This window comes from Pleurotus ostreatus (assembly GCF_014466165.1).
Source record: "Pleurotus ostreatus strain PC9 chromosome Unknown scaffold_10, whole genome shotgun sequence".
NCBI lineage: Eukaryota > Fungi > Basidiomycota > Agaricomycetes > Agaricales > Pleurotaceae > Pleurotus > Pleurotus ostreatus.
The window spans coordinates 1,086,619-1,111,198 of NW_023503165.1; the positions used below are offsets into that span (position 1 = coordinate 1,086,619).

The 24,580-nt window shown below is 50.4% G+C and overlaps 7 protein-coding genes across 7 annotated transcripts; 4 read left to right on the forward strand and 3 right to left on the reverse strand.

The window, feature by feature from the left end:
- Positions 1-1,235: 1,235 nt before the first annotated feature.
- On the forward strand, positions 1,236-2,664 carry PC9H_002125 (uncharacterized protein; the record flags this gene model as incomplete). Its single annotated transcript, XM_036771767.1, has 6 exons — positions 1,236-1,403; positions 1,472-1,499; positions 1,556-1,588; positions 1,646-1,749; positions 1,908-2,158; positions 2,208-2,664. The coding sequence occupies 6 exons, from the start codon at positions 1,236-1,238 to the stop codon at positions 2,662-2,664; spliced, it is 1,041 nt and encodes a 346-aa protein (XP_036626388.1).
- A 297-nt stretch (positions 2,665-2,961) lies between these two features.
- On the forward strand, positions 2,962-10,258 carry ICH1 (ich1-like protein; the record flags this gene model as incomplete). Its single annotated transcript, XM_036771768.1, has 12 exons — positions 2,962-3,088; positions 3,144-3,280; positions 3,333-3,395; positions 5,309-6,532; positions 6,589-6,718; positions 6,943-7,168; positions 7,602-7,655; positions 7,724-7,867; positions 7,974-8,197; positions 8,400-8,575; positions 8,652-9,119; positions 9,257-10,258. 12 exons carry the CDS (start codon positions 2,962-2,964, stop codon positions 10,256-10,258), a joined length of 3,975 nt encoding a protein of 1,324 aa, XP_036626389.1.
- Positions 10,259-11,170: 912 nt separating this feature from the next.
- On the forward strand, positions 11,171-12,733 carry PC9H_002127 (uncharacterized protein; the record flags this gene model as incomplete). The annotated part of the gene is made up of 12 exons (XM_036771769.1): positions 11,171-11,301; positions 11,360-11,512; positions 11,565-11,711; positions 11,764-11,841; positions 11,892-11,938; positions 11,990-12,060; positions 12,119-12,139; positions 12,192-12,233; positions 12,274-12,302; positions 12,357-12,372; positions 12,429-12,491; positions 12,551-12,733. 12 exons carry the CDS (start codon positions 11,171-11,173, stop codon positions 12,731-12,733), a joined length of 981 nt encoding a protein of 326 aa, XP_036626390.1.
- A 332-nt stretch (positions 12,734-13,065) lies between these two features.
- On the reverse strand, positions 13,066-15,151 carry PC9H_002128 (uncharacterized protein; the record flags this gene model as incomplete). The annotated part of the gene is made up of 8 exons (XM_036771770.1): positions 13,066-13,300; positions 13,353-13,612; positions 13,671-13,824; positions 13,881-14,048; positions 14,099-14,264; positions 14,315-14,590; positions 14,750-14,869; positions 14,920-15,151. 8 exons carry the CDS (start codon positions 15,149-15,151, stop codon positions 13,066-13,068), a joined length of 1,611 nt encoding a protein of 536 aa, XP_036626391.1.
- Positions 15,152-15,899: 748 nt separating this feature from the next.
- Positions 15,900-16,130, forward strand: PC9H_002129 (uncharacterized protein; the record flags this gene model as incomplete). The annotated part of the gene is made up of 1 exon (XM_036771771.1): positions 15,900-16,130. One exon carries the CDS (start codon positions 15,900-15,902, stop codon positions 16,128-16,130), a length of 231 nt encoding a protein of 76 aa, XP_036626392.1.
- A 2,943-nt stretch (positions 16,131-19,073) lies between these two features.
- On the reverse strand, positions 19,074-20,235 carry PC9H_002130 (uncharacterized protein; the record flags this gene model as incomplete). Its single annotated transcript, XM_036771772.1, has 6 exons — positions 19,074-19,462; positions 19,517-19,610; positions 19,668-19,744; positions 19,799-19,953; positions 20,006-20,043; positions 20,104-20,235. 6 exons carry the CDS (start codon positions 20,233-20,235, stop codon positions 19,074-19,076), a joined length of 885 nt encoding a protein of 294 aa, XP_036626393.1.
- A 1,634-nt stretch (positions 20,236-21,869) lies between these two features.
- Positions 21,870-23,490, reverse strand: PC9H_002131 (uncharacterized protein; the record flags this gene model as incomplete). Its single annotated transcript, XM_036771773.1, has 3 exons — positions 21,870-23,024; positions 23,080-23,258; positions 23,313-23,490. The coding sequence occupies 3 exons, from the start codon at positions 23,488-23,490 to the stop codon at positions 21,870-21,872; spliced, it is 1,512 nt and encodes a 503-aa protein (XP_036626394.1).
- Between the last annotated feature and the right edge of the window lie 1,090 nt (positions 23,491-24,580).

A 24,580-nucleotide genomic window follows, 5' to 3' on the forward strand; every position in this document is an offset into this window, starting at 1 on the left:
CTCAAAGTCTTCTTGCGTTACGTGGTGCCGTCGCTCCCGCAGGAGCGTACATGGTGACTTCCGTACATATATGCAGCAATTCCAGCAGTCTGACGCCCATTCGTGGGGCCTCCGTGAGCTGTCGTCCCTTGTTGAATGCTTTTATTTCATCCTCGCCTTGAAGAAGACCGTGGACGCTAACTTGCGGAAAGGCTTCGATGAACTACGCCAACGCGACTATGCGACACTGATTCGCTGGGACGCATTACAGAAACGACAGGAAGACATGACGAAGGACGAACGAAGACGGCCAAAATTAAGCGCCTCAAGGCCGCTCGCCAAGGCCCCGCAGGGGCAGGGGCGCACAAGATAACAATCAAGGTGGCAATCGAGACACCAAAGATCCCGCTCACTGCGACTCCTCCACCGACGAGCGCTCTGGCGGACACAACAATGAATCAACCAATGTCCACCCCAAGTCCGATGACTATGAGATGGATTCTGATGAAAGTAGCAATGATGTCGAGGCGTTGGACCCCGAAGAACACGGTGCGAAGTACGTGTCCATCCTAAACTGGCGGCACGGCAAGGAATATCCTGTGAAGGACCGAGATGCATGGTACCGCGACCCCGAGTCACTGAAATTGGTTGACAACGTTTAGCTTATTGGTGTAGTAGCCATCGACGACCGCTTTCTGTTTCCTGTATACAACGATTGGTTTCCTGTAGGCTGTGAGCGAAGCTTGAGTAAAGGCACAAGTAGATGAGGATAGCAGAGATACTTTACCAGCAATGCAGTTGTCATTGGAGTTCTGTGAAACACCATGTACCAGGCTGTTTTGCCGAATATTCAAGCGCCTGTGGTCATGGGTGCAGGAATCTTTCCTAATGGGGGGAGTAAAGGCCTGACGCCCGCCACAGTTTGATCGTGGACTTGGTCCTCATGCCCTTGCGATTTTCGTGATGTCTATCTTGCTGTCTATGGAAAGAATGTCAGACACTTGCGACTCTGCTCTTCTACCATCACCACCACCACCACCACCAACTCCATGATACCCAGAGGCAAGCGATATCTATGGCCATCTTTCCTCAGCCTTCTCCTTCTCAATATCGCCGAGCTCTCCACTGCTTCCCCTGCCAGCATTGAAAGTCAGGCGGGGGTAAAGAGTCAATGGAGCCGGTGCAGTTTCGTTTCGAAACTTAAGGTCACTCGAAGTAGGGTCGGCCCCGGGCCTAGTAATCAAATACCTCACGACATGTCTGTTGTAAATCTATGCCCTCTTATCGATCTCGGTGCACCTACCCAAGTGGCCCATCGACTCGCTGCTGGTTCAGGCGATGAAATAAGTCGTAACCATAAGGACTCAGGGCATATTCGATATGTTTTTGATTTTGGATCTTCTGTTGTAGAAGAATCGGAAGAGGTGCGCCTGGATGAACATTCGACGTTTCTAATATCGTGCTGATTGATCCTCTTGGCGCCGTGCCTCAGTGTGGTCGCGCGTTGGAATGCCTGATAGGTGAGGGCGTCCATTCGCGAAGGGAAGTCGTGATCTGACGGATTACAACCATAAAGCTGGCCCGCACAACGTATCCGTCGCCGATTCTGGTCCGTGAATTGCGATTTAATGCTCACCCGCACTCATCATTCTTATCTTCTACGCAGAAACGGGAATTGTCTGGACTTCAAGCCTTGATGAACTCTCAACTCCGTCGCCAACCAGGGCTCAGGCGAAAATACATTTCAAATGCAATCGTAGTTTGACAGAGGTAAGGCTCATTGCGCATCACCTCGTACCTTGATTCGATCGTGCTGGCTGCTTCCGCTGGATGCAGAATGTGCCTGAATGTACATCTTCTTACAGCAGCCTACACAGCTGTACACCGCCGCACAATAGTTCAGGATCCTGACGCAAGTACTTCCACAGATCTCATTTCGTTCAGAGGAACAACAGGGCGACGTATCGGTGCACTCATTTGATTGGGAAACCCCGCACGCCTGTGAGCATGTCATCAACAGCAGTGCCAACCTCGACCAAATAGGGACCCTTGAAGAAGGAGGCACTGACGAAAGTAACCAAGAAGATCAAGATGGCGGTTCCGAAGATGAAGAGCAGAACCTTGTGCCTCCCGCCCACACGTCCCATCGACAAATCCTTCGCATTCTTTTCTTTGCCGGGTACGTTCCGTTGCAAGAGCGCCTGATTGATTGCTCACATGAGACCCAGGTTGACGATTGTGGCCATCTCTGCCCTGGTAATCCGTAGACCTTCCATCCTACCTACACCTCTTCGCTCCCTCCTCATGATCCCTCTCCCTAACTCGCCGCTTCTCCGTTTCGCTGCCAAACGCCGTGCGAGATCGGCTGGAGACAATCATGCGGACCAGCTCCCTGATCATCGCTTCCGCGTAGACGAAGGACGTCTTGTTCGCTGGGCTCACGAGGACATGAGTCTGGAGGGTGAAGGGGAGCTAGACGTTATGGTTAATGGATCCGATGATCTGGCCGACCCAGATGAAGGCGCCCGTTATGCTTACGGGTACGGGTATGGTGCGGCGGGAGTCGGCCGGATGGGTGCTGAGTATATTCCTCTGAAGCCCAATCCGTTCGCCGGTACGAAGTTTGGTAAAGCTAAGCTCTGGGGTGCCAAAGCAGGCTACGGCAGTGTCGTCATTGGGAGATGATCATGAAATTGTAGACTAATGTTGTAGAATTTTTATGTAGTTGTAGTCCCTTCGTTCAGATATTTCGCTTTCGTAGTTCGGACTCGATGGATTATGCTAAACACTGATTATGTATGACCCTAACTATGCCGTTGTTACAAATTCGCTGTATGGTCGGTCCTCGGGCGGGAGACTCTGATTAAAATTAAAAATCTGTTAAAATGACAGGTATAACACAGCAGCGCTCGTAATGGGCGCTTGGGACCTTTGTATGCTTGGGACCCCTGGGACAAACAATGATTCCTCCTCCGTCCCATCATGGCGGGTGCGGCACCAGACACGCCAATTAGATCATTGCCTTCATGGGCTCACCAAGAAGCTAGCCAGATACCCGAGGAGGCCATTTCTGCTCTGGAGACGTATAAGAAGAAGGATCCAGCCAAAGGTGACCCCTCCTAGTAGTCTTCCCTCGTTGTTAGCTGACGTTACTATTCGAACAGTTGTCGTACGCTTCAAAGCTGTTGGAAATGCGCCAATTATGAAGCAGAACTTCTACAAGATCACCGCATCGAACAGGTTTCAGGCTGTGATTCAGTTCTTGCGAAAGGAATTGGGTTGGAAGACAGGAGACCCACTGGTGCGTTACATTCACACCAGATTTCGGCTTTGCGTGTTCATTCGGATCCCAGTTCACGTACATCAACCTGGCATTCTCGCCTGCCCCTGATGACACAGTGTCGAATCTATTCAAGGTTTTTATCACTATTTGAGCACGAGCATTCTGCTGACGATATACCTCCTCAGTCGTTTGCTACGGATGGACACCTGATTGTCAACTACAGGTATTTTCTGACCTAAATTCGTGCTTCCAATATATCAAATTGACGTCTTTCCCTAGTACAACAGCAGCGTGGGGCTGATAGCAATATATCAATGATGTATCTCTGCTATGCACATGATATAGACCAGTTCTCTACACGCGATGATGCTTCAAGTAATCGACATTACCTTCTACCTACAGGTGTTTGGTCTGCAAGTGGCTTCGGTCCATTGTTCTTTGATTTGCCCATAGCTCAAACGGCTTCCTGTGGCTAGCCCGAGTGGCGGACGATGGAACTACCGTTCTGCTGTCTGATACCGTTTCCGTCACTAACTATGTATATGTCTATCCGTAACTCTTTTAGGCTCACTCCTCGTTATCATTCAGTGGCGTTTTCTCTGAAGCAAACTGGACAGAACCTAATAAATGTGTAACAATTGCTATGTATGTTGAAAGCGACGTACGTCTAAACCCCGGCTTCGGTGGGAGATTGGTAGGAGATCACTGGCTATCACCGTGCTTATTCAGTCTTCGAACTCTTAGGCTTATAACATTATCCGTGATCCACCCCAGAGCAAGTGCGGGGACCTGGCCTCTGGCGCGCACATCAACAAGAAGAAACTTCCCCCCCCTTTACCACGGGAGGCCATTATCCTATTCGTTTGTACCGTGGAATAGAGAATATGCGACCTTCGCTCAAAATCTTCATCGCGATATGGGTGTGCTTTACCTGCCGAACTGATGTATTAGGCTAACCTTCGAAAGTGGCGGGCCCTTCTCCATAGTTTGTGGTGCCCGGATGTCTGCACCCATACGAATACAAAACTCACGCGCACGCGTTGCCTTTGCTGTCCACGGCCAACCAAATAACGTCCGGAATGTCCCTCAAAGTATATTTGACAAGCTGAAGACCGAGATGAGGGTTAAGATCAAGACCTGAGCATGTGCGGGGTCGTCTGACTTCCGTTGAGTTGTAACGCCTTATGGCCTCAGGTATGCAGTCGCTCCTTCTTGAGTGTCCTTGCTTTTCGCACAAGAGACTGAAAGACTGAAGCATAATGTTGTTTATCGACGTTAATGTACGCTAAGGTCTCTCCCACGGTCAATATCAGAAGCGTTATTTCAACAAGTGACGTCAGAGTACTTGAGTACTTGAGTTATTAGCCAACTAACTCAGCAACGAAGGGACTCTCCATGTACTACACCTTGCGGTGCGTCGATATATATTGACTGCCCCGTAACTGGGATAAACGCAAAACTTGGCCGAGAAGTTACCGGAGCCGGCACCACCGATCCCGAACATCTTCCGCGTTCCAACATGGCAGCGCAGCCCGCAGCGACAGGGAGAGGCTACACGAGTCGTCAGCGAAACTACGTTATTTCACATTTGGAGCTCAGACAAGCCATTATGCATTGACTTCTATCATAGTATCTTCTCAAGAAACTTTGTGCACAAGATTTTACAGGCGGCGCTGCGCACGATATTAGATAAAAGTTCACCCAGAAGCCTCCAGGTCCGTTACGGCACGAGATAACCAGAGTTTCATGAGCCAAAATCTGGCAAAGGCTTTGCAGAGTCTATGGGAAGGTACCGAGAAGAACTCAAAAAACCGCAGATCATCGCAATAACTCCTTTGCCGTCAGTGACACCCCCTTTGCTCCCACCCCGTTCGACGACCCGGTGATACTAGGGTTTTGTTCTAGTTCGAGCTTGCTGTCCTGGTACTGCTGGATGGTCTTGGCCCATCCAATGGAGCATTGTTCCAACGACCGGACGGCGGATGGACTCAGGATTGTCGAATAGAGATTTTTGAATGATGCGTTCTAATAGGCGCGGAGACTCAGGACTGTCAAACACCTTGGTTCGTTCGGGCATGGAAAGTCAAGCAGATTGCGCAAAAGGATAATAATTCTGTATATATCCTGCCGGAGCGTTCGCCACTGTCACCCTCGGCCGATTGCGATCCCCTCTGGACTGGTCTTGCCGCACAAGTGGACCAAAGTGGACCTCTCTCTTTCTTACCGCCACCATCTCTGCCGCCGTACTGCCCCAATTCGCTCGCGAAATCGATACTGCCCCCCCTCGTTCCTCATCGCGAGGAGCCTGTCCGTGCCCCCGTTCAAATCTCGAATATGACTTTTGCGACACTCCGCGCATTGCATGGAATTATCGGCGATGCAATAACTGACATCGAACGTGTTTACGCCGAGAATTCAGGCGCGCCTCCCAGAGAACAGTCTCCGACTCCAGCACCGTCTCCATCTCCAATAACGCCCTCGACGCCGTATTACCCCATGGATACGCCAGATGACGACATACGCAGACATCACATCCTATATGCGCCCAAAGAAGAAAGTCTAGAGGACCTCCTCGAAAGTAATTGTCGTGAAGACGGTATCAGCCTTGAAGGCGTGTCGGGATTGGGCCTAGGGGCGCCTTTCTCGCCCAAGGGTACCAAGAAGTCATCTCAGGCCAAAGTACAAATGATTCCAGCCCAAGACAGGCTCAGGATGACCTTCAACTCGCCTCCTCCTTCTCCAATATCACAAGACACGCCCAGCCCAGCGACTCCTGCATCTTCACGGCGAACGCTAAGGACTTGGCAATCAATGGCTGCATTGTCACCTTCTCGTCGTAATCGAACCCGCAGAGATTCCCTTCAAGACCAGAGTACCACAGCCTCGTCAGCTTCAACGATGCCCGGACATCAGGATACAGCGACACCACCAGCATCACGCAGTCATACGCCGAGGCGACACGTTCTACGCACACTAGAATTACCACCTCCGAAGTTCCTCCATTCACCTTCTTCGTCTTCATCCGATCCACCAACACCATCGTCGGAATATCTTGCGTTCCAAACGCCCCCCACGCCCTCGCTATCATACCAACCACATCTTGATTTCCCATCTCTGGATGCATCATACGACAAATCTTCGCCAGCGGAAACGCTGAACGCCTCCCACCCAGTGATAGCTACATCAATCGGACGGATCGTTGCAGCGTCTGGCCAATTGGCTGCGATGGTGCAAACGCCATTTCTTACTATCTGTGATGCCGTCATGCAGGTAATCTTCATTGTGCGATGCAATAGCCATTTTAGTGATCTCTTTGCTCATTTTAGTATCATCTTCCCGCATGTATGCGTCTTTTCGAGGCAAGCCACGTCCCTGAGATACTTCGCGAGGCTGGTCCTGATGGACTGCATGTTGAGAAGATTGCTGAAAGGAATGGAGTTGATGCAAGTAAGCTAGGTGAGTCTCGTTCTCATCACATTATCACGTGTTTTGTGCATTGGGGCTTCGAACCTGGACGTAAATTATACACCTCGCCCTCAATTCAACTTCTCTTCTGTGCCCTCTTATCCCCCTTCGTCTTTTTTACCTTGTTGTGTGATGCGGCTCCAATTCAATTCCAAACCTTGACATCTGAGCTAACCAAATCCGCTCATCTAACTCACCCATTCCCATCCTCTTAGCGCACGTTCTTCGCCTCCTCGCAACTCACCACATCCTGCGCGAGGTGCGACCAGATGTATTCGCCTTGAACAGAATCTCCTCTGTGGTCGATACAGGCAAGGACGCCGCCTGGCTTCTCGGTGAGAATAAACGAGCACCCACTGGGACATTGGAAACAGGAACGCAAACGTTCACACGTGACGAAATGCCAACTTCCAATCAAGATTACGACGAGCGCGTGAAATGGTGCGTCGTCTTACCCAGATCCCGTCCATCGTGTCACTCGATGGCTGCCAAAGTCTATGAGGGCGTGGTTAATGGGGCTCATGTGCGTTGCGGGGCCTGAGCTTGAGCTTCAGGATTAAGCTTTCCTTCCTGCTTGCACCTATTTTGGAAGTAAACCATTCAGCACCAGGGCGAACATCACGTTGCAGCCGCATGGGTCCTTGGCCCTCTTTTTCCGTAGGGGAACTGTCGCGAAAGCTCGTTTGGCCATATCGCACTTTCCTTTGATTGATCGGGGATATTGGACAGAATTCAGCCGTGTTGCTGTCCGTTTCCTCGTCTCCATACGCCCCAAAAACTCAACGCCGCGGTGTCTGTAGTTTCAGACCGCTGTGCCTCTGTTCGTGGCTTTACTTGACATATGGGCTGACCCCGTTTGTTTTAATTGATTCAGTCCAGAGAAGAAGTACGAGGATACTAATGGAATAGCAGCGTTTGTTGGGTTATGGTACGGCATCTCTCCCATGTGATCCCGAGTTATCCGAGGCAGAAAATCTGATAAAAGGTTCTTTACAGCACCGATGAGCTATTCAAAGCTGCTTCATATATGACAGAAGCATATTATCTGTCAGACAAAACCAAACATTCGCGAGAGCCCGTACATACGCCGTTCAATTTCGCGTTCAATACCCGCGCCGGTTTCTTTGGCTGGCTTGAAGGGTGAGTCCCCATGCTCTCAAACTTCTGCACACTTTTATCTGACTGTAATGCTACCATGAACGAACGTCGATGAACCCGTTGTTCCGGCGCAATGACTCCACCCTAGGGATGATTCTGGGCCTCCTCTGGACACAGACGGGCTTGGAGCGGAGCTTGTACCAGACCTAAAGACGGCCTTTATGGTCAATAGTGGAAGGGCTGTGGAAAACCGCGTGCAGGATGACCAAGCGTCCCGAAAAAGTCTGCCATCACCGCGAGAGAAGACCGCTGAGAAGGATGTGACCCAAGGTAGCAGGTTTAGATTGGAGAGGTTCGGCAAAGCAATGGTTGGTACGGCATCGTGGGAGGCGCCATATGCAATCTTGCATGGTCAGTTGTTTCTGTCCGATTCATTAAAGCCATTTTCGGTCTTGCAGCCCTTTGTCTGGCTTGTTTTCCTGTCATCTCATTTCGAGCGTATCAACTCGGCTGTTCTTTCTAGTCTAATGGTTTTTCGTTACCACGGCCCTCGCTCACACACCCCTTCCTGCAGGTTTCGATTGGGCCTCCTTGCCCCCCGGGAGCACTATCGTTGATGTAGGAGGAGGTATTGGATCGACATCAATGTTACTGGCGAACGAGTTTGCTTCCATGCGTGAAGGCGGCATCGACCTAGGCCTTAAATTCGTAATCCAAGATCGTCCTGTCGTAGTGAAAATGGGTGAAAAGGTCTGTTCACGGTTCACGGTTTTAGTCCTTGTGTTATATGCCACTGAGCTCACACATTGCCCGTCAACTCGCATAGGCTTGGCGCGACCAACGACCCGAGCTCCTGGATTGCGGAACCGCCAGATTCCAAGTTCACGATTTCTTCAGTCCGCAGCCAATCAAGAGCGCTGCCATTTTTCTCCTACGTGCGGTCTTACATGACTGGCCTGACAATTTTGCTAGGAGAATCCTTCTGGAATTACGAAAAGCGGCTACGACAGCCACAAAGCTAGTCATCGCGGACTTCGTCCTTCCCTTAGCATGCGCCGACAATTTTGGCTTGCCGAAGGAAGGAAAAGAACGCTCGGAGGGGAAACATTGTGAAGAATTCAATAGTGTTGGTCATACCTCGACGGGCAGGAACGAGGGCAGCACAACTGCCAATGGCGAGGTAGACAACAGTATGACAGAAGGGGTCGAGGGGGTGCAAGTGAGGCTAGCGCCTACCCCTCTACTAGCAAACTTGGGGAAAGCGAACGCGAATGCGTACTGGATGGATCTAACGGTGGGTTTCGACACATTTTCCCCCCTGAACCATCTCATCTTTTCCGTCTATGAACCCTATGCCCAATCGATAATAACTGATGGAACTTGATCCGCGGACCGTGTCCACGATGCAACGTCCGCTTGATTGGACTACAGATGCAAGTGACGTTCAACAGTCAAGAGCGCACTCTACGCGAGGTGGTGGCCCTCATGCGCTCATCCGGGTGGAAAGTTGTCAGAGTCACCCACGCTGCTGGATCTCTGTTTGGGTATATCGTCGCCGTTCCTGTGCCTATTCCGTCTAGCGATGGCATCAGCGATTTGAGGCTGAATGAATGCACTGCCCTTGGTGCTAAACAACATGCAGAGTCCAGTCATACGCCACAGGACGCCGGGTCACGATGTGGAACACCTACATTCGGTTCGAGAATGGTGCTTCCATCTCAAGACGATGCTTTGCTCCGAGTTCGTGGGCGATTCGGTAAAGGACGGCCGGCCACGACTAATGTTGCATTTGGAAGACGTGTTCCTCGATCGTCTGGCGCAACAACCTTGGTACAAAGTCCAACTCAACAAGCGAGCGTAACATCAACCAAGCCTATGCGAAAAAGACCGTCTCCTCTGTCAATACCGCCACCAACTACACCATCTCGAGGCGCAGCGTCACCTCGTCAATCATCATCCCCGTCGATTTCACGAAGATCGTCTTTTGCCAGCCTTCACAAATATTCACAATCACAATCTCGAGTCGCTTCGCCCATTCCCGCCGTTCCACCTTTGCCCGGGCAAGTAGCTAACGTTAATTCTCGCCCACGTTCTGCCACGGTTGTGACGAAGATTCCTACTGCTCTCTCGCGACTGCCACCATGCTCGCCCCTCGTTCCACGGAATCTTCCGCCAGTACCACAAATTCCTCCATTTCTCACGTCTCCACCTCCTCCAAATAAATCCGGACCGTCTGCATCATCCGCGCCTTTAAGACAGATTCAAAGGACTGTAATACGCCGCGTATCTCATGTATCACTACGTCACGACACTCCCAGGAGAAGGGCAAACAGTACCATCAATAATGGTGGCGCTGCCATCGGCGGCGAAACCATGTTAGGGCCTTACGATAGGGAAGCAGGTGGTAAATTGCTCCGGGATTATTCATCTTAGAAAATCGCCTGCGGAATTGGATGACGTTTCTCTGGCGATGTCAGAGACAAGATCGGAATCCGTATCTTCTCTACTACATCTCGCTACCCGCCGGTGAATGTCGCTTCTCGCCGTTGTCACCCCACAAGATATCGATAGCTTCGTTTCCCTGGGAGAAACTCCCCTCCTATTTTCGCCTTCTTTCCCATCCAAGACGCAGGGGTTGATGTCCTACGGCAACGAAAACACCCCCCTTCCATGGTTGGCACCATTCTAAAATTCTCGACGCATGGTCGGTGCTCGAATTGAACTATATATGACCTTGGCTTGTATCTTCGACGGAATGACATCACCCTATATTTTGTATTCAAGTTGTTCTAGCTATGTGTGCACCTAATGGTAGTGCCACCGGAACGGACAAGATCTCCATCATCGCTTCAAGTTTAGTCCTCCCACTTCGATCCTCGCCTTACTGCACTTTCACTTTGTTTAGGAGCTGTCAAATCTTGAGAAACCAAAACCATGATATCAACTTGCGCGTCGATATTGCACCCAATTACTACACGCGCATCCACGAACCTGCCATCGATATACTGATTACACGAGCTTAATTTTGATCAAGCTTCGCAAGTTATGTCAGAACCTCCGCGCCCACGCAAACCCACATGTTCCCTTTATTTTCTCTGCCTCAAGCCTGAAGTTCGCTTCTAACCACTGCCACAATTGCGTCAAGCCCCAGGTGTCAGTCGTCCTTTGGCCATACCATTTCCAGTTGGTTTCCTCTTGTCTGTGCTCCCAACATCTCTATCGGGGTACTCGATTCCAATACCGCCGATTAGTATAAAGGCAAGGTGAGTAGCCCATGCTCGTCAATCTACTCTAACATCCCTATTTCGCTCATTGGTTTCATATCACCTGCCTGGATCCTCATTAATGCCGCACCCGACGCACGTCCTAGGGCCTGTGCTAATCGCTGTGGTCCTCAACGTATTATTTTATGGTATATGCGTACTACAATCGGTTGCCTACTATACATCAGGCTTCAACGACCGAAAGGTTATCAAGTCAGTTGATGCTTATTTTCTGCTACTCTTGTTGTACTTCTCTCGTTCACCGTTTTAGAGCGCTCGTCGTATGGGTCCTGTCACTCGATACGATACATACCGGCGCGTCGATCTACCTGATGTGGCTATACGCAGTCGACAATTTCGGGAATCGCGATATTTTGACTGCGGCCCCTTGGCCGTTCTCTTACACGCCGCTTATGACTTCCCTGTTGGTAATTTCCTCTTCACCTCAATCTTCATGCGAACTAACAATGAACCAGAGCATCATGCCCTATCCAAGCTTTCTTAGCCTGGCGCATTTACCAATTCGCGCGCTCATGGAAAGTGTACATCGGCGTGGTATTGTTGTCCGTTGCTCAGCTTGCGACTGGAATAGCTGCTTCTGCTGGCGCACTCGAATTATTGAGGTGCATCGATTTTTCCAGAGGATGATAGCATGGACTAATTTTACGAACACAGCATCGTCCATTTTTCTCAGCTAGTCCCCATCGTCGACTCCTGGCTTGGTACTGCTGTCATCTGCGATGTGACCATTACGTTAGTTGTTCCCCTGAAGCCGCGGGAAGAGTTACCGACTTGATCACTAGTGTTCTTTTATGGTATCACCTTTCGAAGAACCGTACGGGCTTTAAGCGTAAGTGTGCAATATTTTTGAGCTTTGGAAGACGTCGACAGCTCTGACTAGACACTGACAACGTCATCACCCGACTCATCCATTCGTCTGTGGAGACGGCTGCTTTTGGATCTTTGTTCTGTGTAAGTCTTCCTGAAGTACCTGTCAATCAGATCATTTTGACCGGTTCTATCTATATAGGTAATGGACCTGGTGACTTTCGTATGTCGCCTCGGGCGAGAGTGCCACACTTCTGCTGATCAAAGAATACTAGACCGTCTTTCCGGGCACGAATTATCATGCCATCTTTGCCTTTGTGAGTAACTACCCTGCGCAATCTGATTGATTGATTAAAGTTCCACAAGCCCCTTGGAAGAATCTACACGTAAGTGCGCATGTATTTCGGTGGATCTGTACTCACCCATTGTCACTCGCGTAGGAATACACTCCTCCTGGTAACTGGTTTTGACCCCTCGCAGTGTCGTGCGGCGTGTTTACGATCGTTCTATAGACCCTCAACTCTAGAAATGCCTTGCGCTCAGAGCTGCACAACAACATCTACACTGAGACGCAGGTATGGACTTTGTTGGTGACCCCATTGGATGGTTTGGGAGACTAATTTGTTAAATATAGACACCGCTCCCTGTCTTCACATGCCCACCTATTGCGATTACAGGAAGCGACATTATCAGAAGCATTCAACGGAGTCAACCGAAGCCCACTTACCTTTCGCAGAACCGAAATATGGAAGACGTTAGCCAAAGCGTTACAAGTGCAAATCTTGAGTCTGGCAGTGGGAAATCTACGCCGACATGACTCAAGTATGAATTCCATGCTCACGAGTTTCCCATACACGACGGAAATCGAGCAATATCCACCTATAATGAATCCGCTATGTACTCAACTTGACCCATCATGTCTACTGAGCACGAACACTGACACAGTAGACACAAATAAATGTATTAAAGCCTCAAGGCGTCTGTAAAACTGCATATCCCAATAATACTCTAGCTGTATAAGGTCCGTTGAATGTAACTACTCGAAACTGTGAGGTCATAAATGGGGTATGTGCATGCTAGTTAGGTATAGGAAGATCGTGTCCGTCAAGAAAGCCGAATTGACAATGTCTCAATCAGAGATCGATTTCTTTAAAAGGGTACGGTGGTGAACCATATCCCCGTCAATATACTCAAAACCACACCGTAGTTGGACAGATCCCATCCGCCAAAATTGAACAGATTGTCAAAATGCCTCTGGGCGGCGTTAATCACAACGCCCCCACCGATTCCGTTACCGGTCCCTATAGGCAGGGATGTAGGTAGGCCCACTGGTCCCTGTTCCGGTATGAATGGTTGACTAGCCATCGCAGCAGCCTGATTGTACCTATGATAACCCAAAGTTAGAGCCGGAAAAACAAGAAGTAAAAGGAGCTTACGCCGCATAAGCCGCATTATCGTCCCGGTATGGACTCATGAGTATCGAATCTACAACATGCACCACACCATTATGCGCGAGAAGTTCCGTTGACAGGATCCTAGCGCTATGAATGGGTCCTCCATCGTTGTGGTTGATCGTAACGAATGTGCCAGTATTGTTAACCATGAACGTAAGAGGACCGCCTGAAGAGGCGATGGCGTAAAAAGGATAAGTGGATGAACAAAGAGTAGGGGAGTAAATGGTTGTGCCGTTAATGATCTATTATTATTCGTCAGTTAGGATCGTTTGGGTACGAGTCTGAAGATTGTGGTCTCACATGATTCTGCATAACAGTTGCCATTGCGTGAGGGTCATTGAGGGTCATAGCGGGGATCATTTCTTTAGCATGCATCACGGCCTCATCGGAAGCCGCGAAGATAGTGAAGCCATGGCTTCCGTATCCATTGCTAGCATCAAGAGCATCGAGGAGACTGCGGCGTAAGTGATTAACTGATGCTGTGGGACAGTGCAATGATCGTATACGCACTTCATGGGCATCCCGGGCGCTGTTGTTTCCTTGAGCATAGCTTTGAAGGCGACAAGTTTATGTTTCATAAGCAGCTGGGGCAGAGAACCGGGGATATAAAGGACCACAGGGACGACATTGATGATGATTTCTTTCCACTTCGTCGACTTCAAAACAGGGCAGTCCGAGCTAGGGGTACATTAGCACTGGAAAGCGAAACACGGATGGAGCCGACTTACTCTTGGTTCAACATCCTTGTCTTCCCATCTGTTCCAGTAACGTTAGACCACGCTACCACTTGTCCTCGATCCTTTCCCTCCAGCATCACATATTTCGAGTCGATAAGAGTGGAACGACCAATGGTGACATGATTAGGGGTGTTGTAGGGGATAGGAGGATTACCAACTAGAATGCTAACGTCAGATATCGGTAACGAAGAGCCGAAGCTTCCATACCAATTGCGGATTGTAGGTCTGGAATAGGCGATTCAGATTCCTCGCGGCGGACTGGTGTCTGCCCATCTGTAGGAGATTGACCCTGGTCGCTCGCATAGACATTTGGGTTGCCCATGTTGGTGCCAGGTTGACCTTGCTGGCCGCCTTGATTCCACTGTTGTTCACCCCCTTGCCATTGTTGACCTGTACCAGACCATTGTTGACCGTCTACGACGCCAGGTTGGTTGATGCCGGGTTGGTTTATGCCGGGTTGGCCCACGCTCGGCTGGTTTATGGCTGGTTGCCATTGTTGTCCACCCCCAACACCCGGTTGGTTTATGCCTGGTTGGTTTGTACCTGGTTGCCATTGGTGCCCGCCAACTCCGGGTTGGTTTAATGCTGGTTGGTTGACGCCTGGTACTGCCGCTGGTGGTAGCGCCGTTGGCAGTGGCGCACCAAATGATTCGTCGTGTACGCCGTCATCGATCCCGAGAGGGAAATGCCCATGTACTAAATGATATGAAAGGATGCTGGCGAGACGTTCTGGGGGGTTCAGCTTGACCGCGAAGTTATCAACTGATATTCGTGTCAATCGATGTTCAGGTCAGCGGGTTGACGGTACTCACAAGCCTGATCGGTTGGTGCAAAGAGTGTCATCGGACCTGCGTTGCCCATCGAAAGAATACCGATGAAGTGCTGGCCAGTAGGAGTATTTGCTGCTGCGACATCGGATATATAAGATGATAGCTTCTTTAGTCCCAGACTGCGAAGCGTTTCGCAAAGATCTTGTAATGGATCGGCAAGTGCGAGTTGAAAGAAGAATGGCGCTGAGTATAACAGAGGCGAAAGCTTCACCATTAGGCCTTCCGGGGGCTGTTCAACAAAAAGGCGTGGAAAATGACGCCGAAGTCAAGCTTGGGGCATATATATGCGCCACCTCATCGAAGTGTATGTGTGCACGTACGCGAAGCATTGAAGCCGGGCCCGAGAGTTTTAGCGCAATATGTGCTGGACAACCACTCCGCGCGCCACTAGCGCATTGTCCGCTGGATCCAGAAGCAAGCGGTATCGAGAGGCAACGTGTATTCCTCAATATAGACCTGGGCGTCAGGAGGCGTACATTTCGGCTGTCTTCAACCTTGCCACCGTACAGTGGCAAGGCGACACAGCAAAGCCAGCACGTCCGCGATCAGCATTTATTATTTTTACGCCACCACTAGTGCGAGAAAACGTGCTCGCCGTCGGGGAGGAATGTAAATGGCATCATGGTCAATGCTGGTAGACCTGGTAGTATAGTGCGAAACAAGTCAGCTTCCGGGAGCCATCTTATATATTGAGATACAAACATTTCCACCTTGATGAGACTCTAGAAGCGCGACGAAATGACCACGGCGTTGACGATGGAGGGGAAGTCGCGTCTTCGCGAGGACCTGTGACGCCATGGACCGTGACATACTGTGACCTCGACCAGGCGAATACCCACGAGCGCTGCCGCTTCACGCGCAAAAAAGGTTCCTTCTCCTCCCTCACTGAAACGAAAGCACAGGTTTATTCAGACTTGTAGACGCGTTGTTGTTGTTGCTGACGGTGCAATAGCTCTATCAAAATGGCTCGTCGCGGTGCACCAGCAAACGCTGTCCCATCATTTGTCCCTCAAATTCAACCTCGGCGCGCCGCTCATGACCCCGACGAATCAGCATTTTCTCGGTTCCTTCGCGAACAAATTTGGGCACCCGAAAAACTCAGCGGGAATATCAGTATTGTTACTGGCGTTGGGATGTTTATTGGTGGCATTGTAGCTGTGAGAACATGGGGAGATTTGATGATTCCTGCGTAGAGTGCTCTGGACATTGTTCACTCGTACGTTCTCTACTCAACGGTAGCTTGTCGCCACAGGCTGACTATATTCACCACCTTTGTCCACTCAGCATCCGTCGCTCTATGCCTTGCTTATATGGACAGGTTATTGGTCATCTAGACACTCTATCATCTTCCATGCGTCGCTTTAATATTACCTCACAACTTTCACGCCGTTAGTGCCCTGTCACTTTCCCTTTCTATCAATGCTACAACTTGTGAATTCGAAGCTCCGTGTTGCCACCTGGGGGGCAGCGACCTTGATAACGCGTGAGAGCTACATGGTCTCTTCCACTGCGGTTTGCGTTGCGCTTGCTTAAACTTACTCCGATATTCAGAAGTATACCAACACGCCCCCCATACCTCCTCTGGATCACTCCGAAGCATTGTTCCATGGTACTCCGCCAGGAAAAATATTACGCTCATTCGAGGCGTCCTATCGTGAACTTGAACGCATCTTCCGTGTTGCGGTGCCAATTTGTGGGATCCTTGGCCTTGATTAGCCCCCTGCGCGGCCCGCGTAGGTGTGTAAAATCAACTATCCGATTGGTACAAAACATCCTCACTTGAACATGCCTCCCTAGTGGTTATCGCAACGGGACCACCCGAATGTTTCCTTCGCTCCGAGTTCTGTTAGTTCTTCCTTGTACGTTTACCTGGTTTACGGATCCCTCATGAGCTGCCCCTTGCTCAATCATTGACGCTGCATGCGAGCACCACCACACCCTCGAACATACTCCCAAGAATAATACCCCCGACCTGCCTTACTCAGCGAACCCAGTAATCTCGGTACATGTTATCTAAGATGCACGGGCCTTTTCCCAACTTTATTTCCCTCATTAGAGGCTATTCGTCTCTTCCAAAGGCTGCACCCCTAGGTCTGCGAAATTTCGGGAGAACTGACGGCGATGCCCCACAACCTCGTTTACTTCCCCAATCACCCTCCTTCCAGCAAGAATAGATCACGAGGGTGCATCGTGTAACCGTCGCCCGACAAACTATGGGAAGTCGATCACAGGACGCCTGCCTACCGCAACAAACGACACCGCGATCTGCCAATCAAGCACCTGACTCTTTGCTAGCAGTACACTACCTCCTGACTCGCAGCGCTGACTGCTTAGGCCGTCGATGTGAGTTGGGTCAAGTTACTTGCTTTTTAATCAGGCTCTCAGATGTATCCTTTCCACCCTCTTCTAGACGGGCGTGCCCGTGGCGAGATCACGCATCCTGGACCTGATGCTTGTGTGCGGGTCCCGTCGCACTAGACGCTGAGAAAATACCGCAAATAACTGTGGGTTTCTTTAAACGAAGCATGGCGTTACTTCTTCGAAGTGAGCTAAAAGCCGCCGCTCTAAGGTAAGCTTCTTTCTACACTACCCACTAAGAAATATACAACTTTAACGGCTAACTTGCACTTCAATCACCGCCAGTGGTTTTTGTTCAGAAAGCATTTCGATCGGAGACTTGTTCCTATGTTTTAGCGGCCATTCTTCGGTCGTCGCTACTCGCATGTGCCACCGATGTCCTTCGTTGATACGGACCTGACGAGTTCTAGCTGGCGTTTCGTCCAAATTTCGGCAGCAAGACGTCAACTGTGATTTACCCATCATAGCATGAGCGACTCATCTGCGCAACGACACATGCGGTGCACTGCTCGTCGTGTTACCAGAAGTACTAGCGGACTTCAAAGTTTAGCCGTGTATAACCATTATCAACGAATGCCGATTTTCAGAGGCTTGCCAAATCGAGGAAGCTGCCATCAGCCAACACTGTTCGGGTGTGTTATCTGCCTAGCGTCTTCTTTGTCCACTGCATCTGGGGAACTTGACCGCTCGGGTTTAGGTTCCGAAGCCTCGTCATTCCCGGGCGCGTTTTTCGACTGCGGGGTTGTGCAGCATGTTTACAACGTGCTCCATTGTCTGCACACCGTCGACGAGGCGGCTCCAGAGCGTCATCGAGCAGCACTAGTCCCACCAGACATCAACTTTCCCTCGTCAAGTCCATCCGTTGGGTCCCTCGTGTGCCCCCACAAACCAGGGTCCCCAGATTTCCGCAAGGATTCCACCCTTTCGCCGCTAGTTCCCTGTCTAAGGAGTCTGGACGACAAACCGGAACGGTGGTTGAGGGCCAACTCGACACGCACCAGCTCAGTTCAACCGGTTCACAAAATAGCTTGCCTGTATGTACGGGCATTTGCATGCTTCTTGGATTCCAGCGCGCGGTACGTGGCGTCAGGTGCTTCCTAGCTCTGGGTAGAAGGCTCTCATATCTCCCCGGAACTATCCATGATGACTTGTGTCTGGCGTGGATACCTGCATGTAATTTTACATAACTGGAGACATATGAGGAAGAAGATTCTGATGATGACGGGTGGTAAAGCTGGGGTATCAATTTCAGTGGGATTTCCACCGATCGGGGTCTCTCAGGTAAACGATTACCTCCATGTGTATGTAGAAAGGAACTGGGAGTCTAAGGCATTCCCCCAAACAATTACTCCTCTGGTCATGAGTCTACACGGGCAGGGGCTTGAGGCCTGCATGAGATTAATAGCCAGCTTCTGACGTCCGTGTGCGCGGGCTCATGTATGTGGAATATGGCAGTCGGCAAAAATACAACCACAATGCTGTTATTTGCGGATCCGTCCTCACTGTTCGTAACTTACTTCCTGGGAATGGTGAAACTGTGACACTTTTATGTACATGTCTATATCATGATCAAGGGATGCGACAATTAAACGCAATTTGGCGAGTCTGCCGTATCTCGTCATTCATATGGACATGCTAATCATGTCGATACCAGGGGTGATCAGCAAAGTTCCTCAGCAACCGAGATCACAGCACAAGGAGAGCCAGCAAGTCGGGGTTAATGTTCTCGTACACATGCAAGATACGTTACAATAGAGTCCACTACAGTAAGAGTTTGTTCACAATTTTGGGATCAACTTCAGCACGCTCCCTGGGTCGAGCACGGCCTCGGGGTATGGCAGCGACGTGGTCCTTAAATGTTCGTTACCCCCATCTACGGGAAGAATTTGGCCAGTGATGAAAGAGGCCGCGTCACTGAAAAAGAAGACGGTGGCGTTAGCGACATCTTTTATGTCACCCAAACGACCAGCGGGAAGGGTGCTTTGGAATCGGCGTTGGGCATCGTCTGATTTTGGTGTTAAGCGGTCCATTCCTTCGGTACCGCTGATTGGCCCAGGGGCAATTACATTCGAGCGCACACCATGAGGTCCTTCTTCGACGGCGATGACGGCAGACAGGGCGTCTACGGCCGCTTTCGCAGCAGACACATGAGCCTGGTAAGGTGTACCTGGGTAATAGCAATCATTGTAGTACGCTCATGCAAGGAAACCACCACCCTTACCCTTGTAATGAAGAGTGGCGCTAACGTGGATGTAGGAGCCTTTGGAACGTCGAACGTGTTCAATAGTTGCCTTGACGGTGTTGAAAGTCCCGAGCTACCCATTAGAAGTCAGGGAGCCGTGCAACTTGCGAGAGAATCCATGACGACCCACGGTGTCAATCTCGATGACGGTTCTGAATGCGTTTTCCGAGAGGCTAGCAATCGGAGCCAAAAAATTGCCAGCAGCACCTAGGAGAAGGCAATCTGAATGCGATTCGTTGCGAAAGAGACAGCCTGTCTCACCGCAGATTACGAAGTCGATTCTGCCGAAAGTATCTATGGTCTGTTTAACTGCAGCATGAAGTGCCTTTGGGTCTCTAACGTCGGCTTGCACTGGTATACACTTTGAGCCAGTTGCCTCTGCCAATTCCTTGGCTGTTTGCGTCAAGCGGTCAATTCTGAGTGCCGAGTTAATTTACAGAGAGATCAACTTGGGTGTATCAAACTCACTTCCGTCCAATGATAGCCGCACTGGCTCCGTGTCGCATCTGTGTGCGTGAGCGTCCGGTCACGGTGAGGCTGGTTGCGAAGCGTAAGGTCGGGCGTACCACAGCTTCTGTCATCCCCCGACAAATACCGGAACCCCCACCCGTGCAAAAGAGCACCTTGCCCTTGAATATATCTGGCTTGAAGATTGCAGTGGAATCTACTATTGGCGTAACATAACTTGTGGGTGCCATTTCGAACGGTACAGAAGTTCAAGCGGTCAGAAAGGTCAGTTAAAGTAGCCGACCGGGACTCGGTCAGCACTCGGGGACGGCTCGTGGCAAACCCGGCAGCCGGCTTAGGGGTCGGTCCCCTGCGTGCAACAAGCATAGAGGGAAACAACACGCATTCCCGACTATGATACAGTCACCAGTGCAATAAAGCTTAGGCCCTTCAACGTGTCTTCTATCCAAGTTCAACCCTTCCCGTCGCACCTCACTGTTGAAGATACCCGCCCAAAGGTTTCTTGGTCACTCCATAGAAATAGAAAGGACTTCCTGCGTGCTTTAGGTGTCAATTTACCTTTAAACCTTGATACTGAAAGTGGTGGTCTAGCTGGTACGTGATTTTCAATGGCACGCAGGTATTATGTACATATCAAGCAACCTTTTGGTTTTCACTGCTGATATTTCCAGGGATTCATTCGAAGCTCGTTCCTCCGCTAGTTCTAGCCTGATCTTTGCCTTGCGAAGTTCGGGCACGCGTTCATGGGACGTTCAAGGGAGTTCCGAGGAAGGTTGCCGTTATTGCATTCTTCAATTGCGTCAGCTCAGCCAATGGTATTCCTCCGTATACCGTGTCCGGCCTGCGCAACGAAGTGTTTCGTGATTTAATGCATGAGAGGCATTCATTGTTCTCACACTAAGTAATAAGGTGACGCAGCATCACAGAGCGACGTGCCGTGGTCATCAAGTAGCCACAGTCTTTAATGCAGATTGATGTTCGTATCCTCTGCATCAACCTCCACCCATAAGATTTCCAATACTCAGATCATGGACAGCACGCCGTTGTTTCACGGACGTTCATTTTTTCTTCCAATACTGTATTATTAGCTTCTCGGCCAAGTTCTCGGCATGTGCAAAGTGCTTTCTGGTGCTTTTACCTGCCAATGCGTCAATCAAGTAACCTGTTTCGCCGGTGCCGCGTTTCAAAATCCGCGATTGCGTGCTGAGTGGCTCTCCGAACTCAATCGGGCAAGTGAAGAGCCAATAATCTGCACGGGTCCGGACACGGACGCACTTTTTACTAAGGGAATTGAATTGAATACAAATACAAGGTGCTGATGATGCTACCGCCGGCACAAAGGTAGCCGGTGTCGATCATCCGTATCGATAACTTATCTTGGCAAGATCTTGCTAGCCGCGGGATCAAAATAGACGAAATGATAATTCCAACAGCGTCGGCCGCCGTGCTTGAGCTGGATCCAGTGAAGAAGTAAATCGGTGGCGGTGACCTCTTGGGGGGCAGCCAGGGTAGCAAATGTATGAGGTCCCTGGGTGGATCTAACTCTCAGGAAAGGTAGTGTTACTGGGGACGGTAAACCATTTATTTCACTACGTCCGAATATATCTATCTACATTAACGAGGCGAATGTACAGCAAAACTACGTCGGATGTGATAAACAGCAAGTGCAAATAATAACTAAGCGGTATGTTAAATTAATGGCACACATGAATCGGAAGTTGGCTCTATGGTATTGCTACAGAGTGCGTATGGATGAAAATGACACAAGAAACCACGTATAATAACCCAGGAAGCCTGCGGAGAGGAAATTTACGGGACGATGCAGGGTGAATATCTATATACAAGCACAGCGACAGGCTGTGATTTATGATTCCCTCGGCCAAAACGGAGTTCTGGATGTTGCTGGAGAGGAGGACGGCTGGTAGGGTTGATGATGGGAGAGTGAGTGAGTGTCGGTCAACTGCGGAAGGGGAGGATGTCCCCTCTGCATTGCTCGCTGATATGGATGATTGTCTTGCGTTGAGATGGATGAGTAAGATCCCATCGACGACCCGTGCATATTGGATGATCCCGTATAGCTTCGGTTGCCATACCCGGAATCAGGCCTAGTGTTTGGCATGGCAGCGCTGGCGTGACTCATATGGGAGGTGTTACCTCCACCCGCCGCAGCTGTGGTGTTATAGGGTGATGGGGAGCTGGAATGGGGAGATCCAGACGAGGTTGTGCCCGCATAGTTCCCTTGCGGTTGAGTGACCGGAAAGAACGGCGAACTTAGCGTCGGCAACAAATTTTGAGCGTTTTGGTGTGGCATATCGCCAGGACTAGCGCTAGGCGACTGAGGTGGCCAACCTACTTGCGTAGTTGTCGGCGAGTATGTATGGAGCTTCGGCCCTGGATGGGAAGAGAGTTGCCGCTCCATACCGCCGCCCGACCAGTTGTTCGAGTTGGCTCGTCCGCTCGGTCCAGTGTCCCAGGCGGCGTTGGTGTGGCTGGGTTGCTCTGACATATATGGATACGGCTGCGGGTGGTATGTGGGCGTATAATAGGCAAGGGAGGGCGGTAGTCGGCTGACATTCATGGAATTATTGGATGGGATCGGGTCCTGAGATGAGCGCCTCTGACCAACATCGTAGCCTGAGCGATTGTCGTTGTGGGAGAAGGACTCCTCCGCGGGGGAATACATATATGATGGGTTGGGCGTTTCAACGGGCGAACTAAATCCACTAGCCTCGTTGAAAGGAGTAGACGAGTGGGCGGAAACACGAGGATGTGATGGATCGGCGCTATAACACGAGGGAACTTCGCTTTCTACGGGGGATGGCTCGCCGTACTCCCCACCAGGGGGGTGCTCGTCTCCTTGGTCAGACACTGCTGTAGGGTCGACCAGATGGCTACCAGAGTCAGCCCTGCGCTTCTTGCGTGTGTTATTGGGACGTCGACGATATACATAGTCGGGGTACTTGTTATTGAAGTTGTCCTTCAGGATTTTGGCTTGTTCCAGGTAGAACTGCTTTTCGGTCTATCAAAATGTGCATCAGAGGTCATACGAGGATGTATGGAGATAGAGAATTGACCGTTCCCATTGAGTTCCACTCTTTACTCAATATTTTACTGATTTCTCCAGTGCGCATGGACTGATTTTCTGCTGATACTTGGGGCCGCCGCCTACGAGCGAAGATCATGAAAGCGTTCATTGGACGCTTCGGTGTGCCATCAGTGTTTAGTGTTTGCGAAGTCAACGAATTGGAGTCGTCTACAGTTCCAAACATAAGAGCCCGGAGCGACGGGCTGTTGAATTAGCGCTCACCATCCAATTCGACCTCTCCCCTTGGTGGATCAACATACGCCCCGTACGCCCCGCCGTCATCTGAGCCCGACTGAGAGCCATGTTCTTCATGATGCATAGTGATTGAGTGCTGTGGATATACACTGGCGGCGTCCGGGTGTACAGGGTGGGGTGTATATGTACCGTTGAAGCGACTCATATGAAAGCGTAGCGGGGGGACTTGACGAGGAAACAGTGGGCTTTCAAGACCTGAGTAGTGGGGGGTTAAGATCAGGACGTAACTGAGAAATATGGGTTGTTGAAGAGGGAGATCGGGAGTTTGAAGGACTGAGATGGATCGCTATAAGGTTGACGGGCGGAAAGCGATGCGGGAGAGATGTTGTAGGGAGGAGCTGCTGTTCGCTAGCATGAAGCAGGCAGCGTGCTTCTGCGTTGTTGTAGTACTGTTAAAGGTCGTTGACGTATTATCCCAGGAAATTCGTTCCAATCCAGTTTGATCATGAACGAATCTGGTTCGCGGAGCTCATGATCGCTCCTGACATGGACACCGCTTGACAACCCTTGAGACTCCTTTGGAACGCAAACATTAGGGTTCTATCAAGGCACGGTCAGCGGATTCCCCGCCTTGGTCTTCGCTTTTAGACACGAATTTTGCAATTTTTGTTATTTCTGATTTGACCGGAACTACGGTTTCATACCTCTTTCGGCTAGGTCCGAGGGCGCTTACCCTCCGCAGAATCAGCCTGAATCAGTTGACCTCTGATGTTTCACCAAAGGCTGTGCTCACCGTGACCACTCGACTCCATCTATCCCGGGAATGAAGCCCTCCAAATTTTCTTCCGAGGTCGCTGTCGACCCCACGGTTCGCGTGCTTTTGTGGCCCAGAGCGTGCATTTATTTACCATCTGCCACGCATGTCCGCAAGTTTAGCCTTTTCACATCCAAGAACTATAGATCAACCGAGCTCGGATCTCCTGAGTCCTCTGGACTAACAACGAACCAGGAAGAAGCGGAGTTGTAGTCATCGGAGGTTCAAATTTTTGGGAGACGCGGCAGCGGTAAATTCGTGTTAATATTCTGCAGAGTTCCAGGCAAAGCGGTTTGCGTACCGCGAGGCCAGCCTAAGTCGAGACTGGTTCGAATAATTTCTCGTCGACAAGATTTCACAGATTGGAGGCGCCATAATCGTGATTTGCCAGGCTTATGACCGTGGGATGCACCCTACAATAAGCTTTCTGGATCGGGTTTAGATGGCTGTGGTATTACGGTCCCGAAGAGGAGACGTCGGT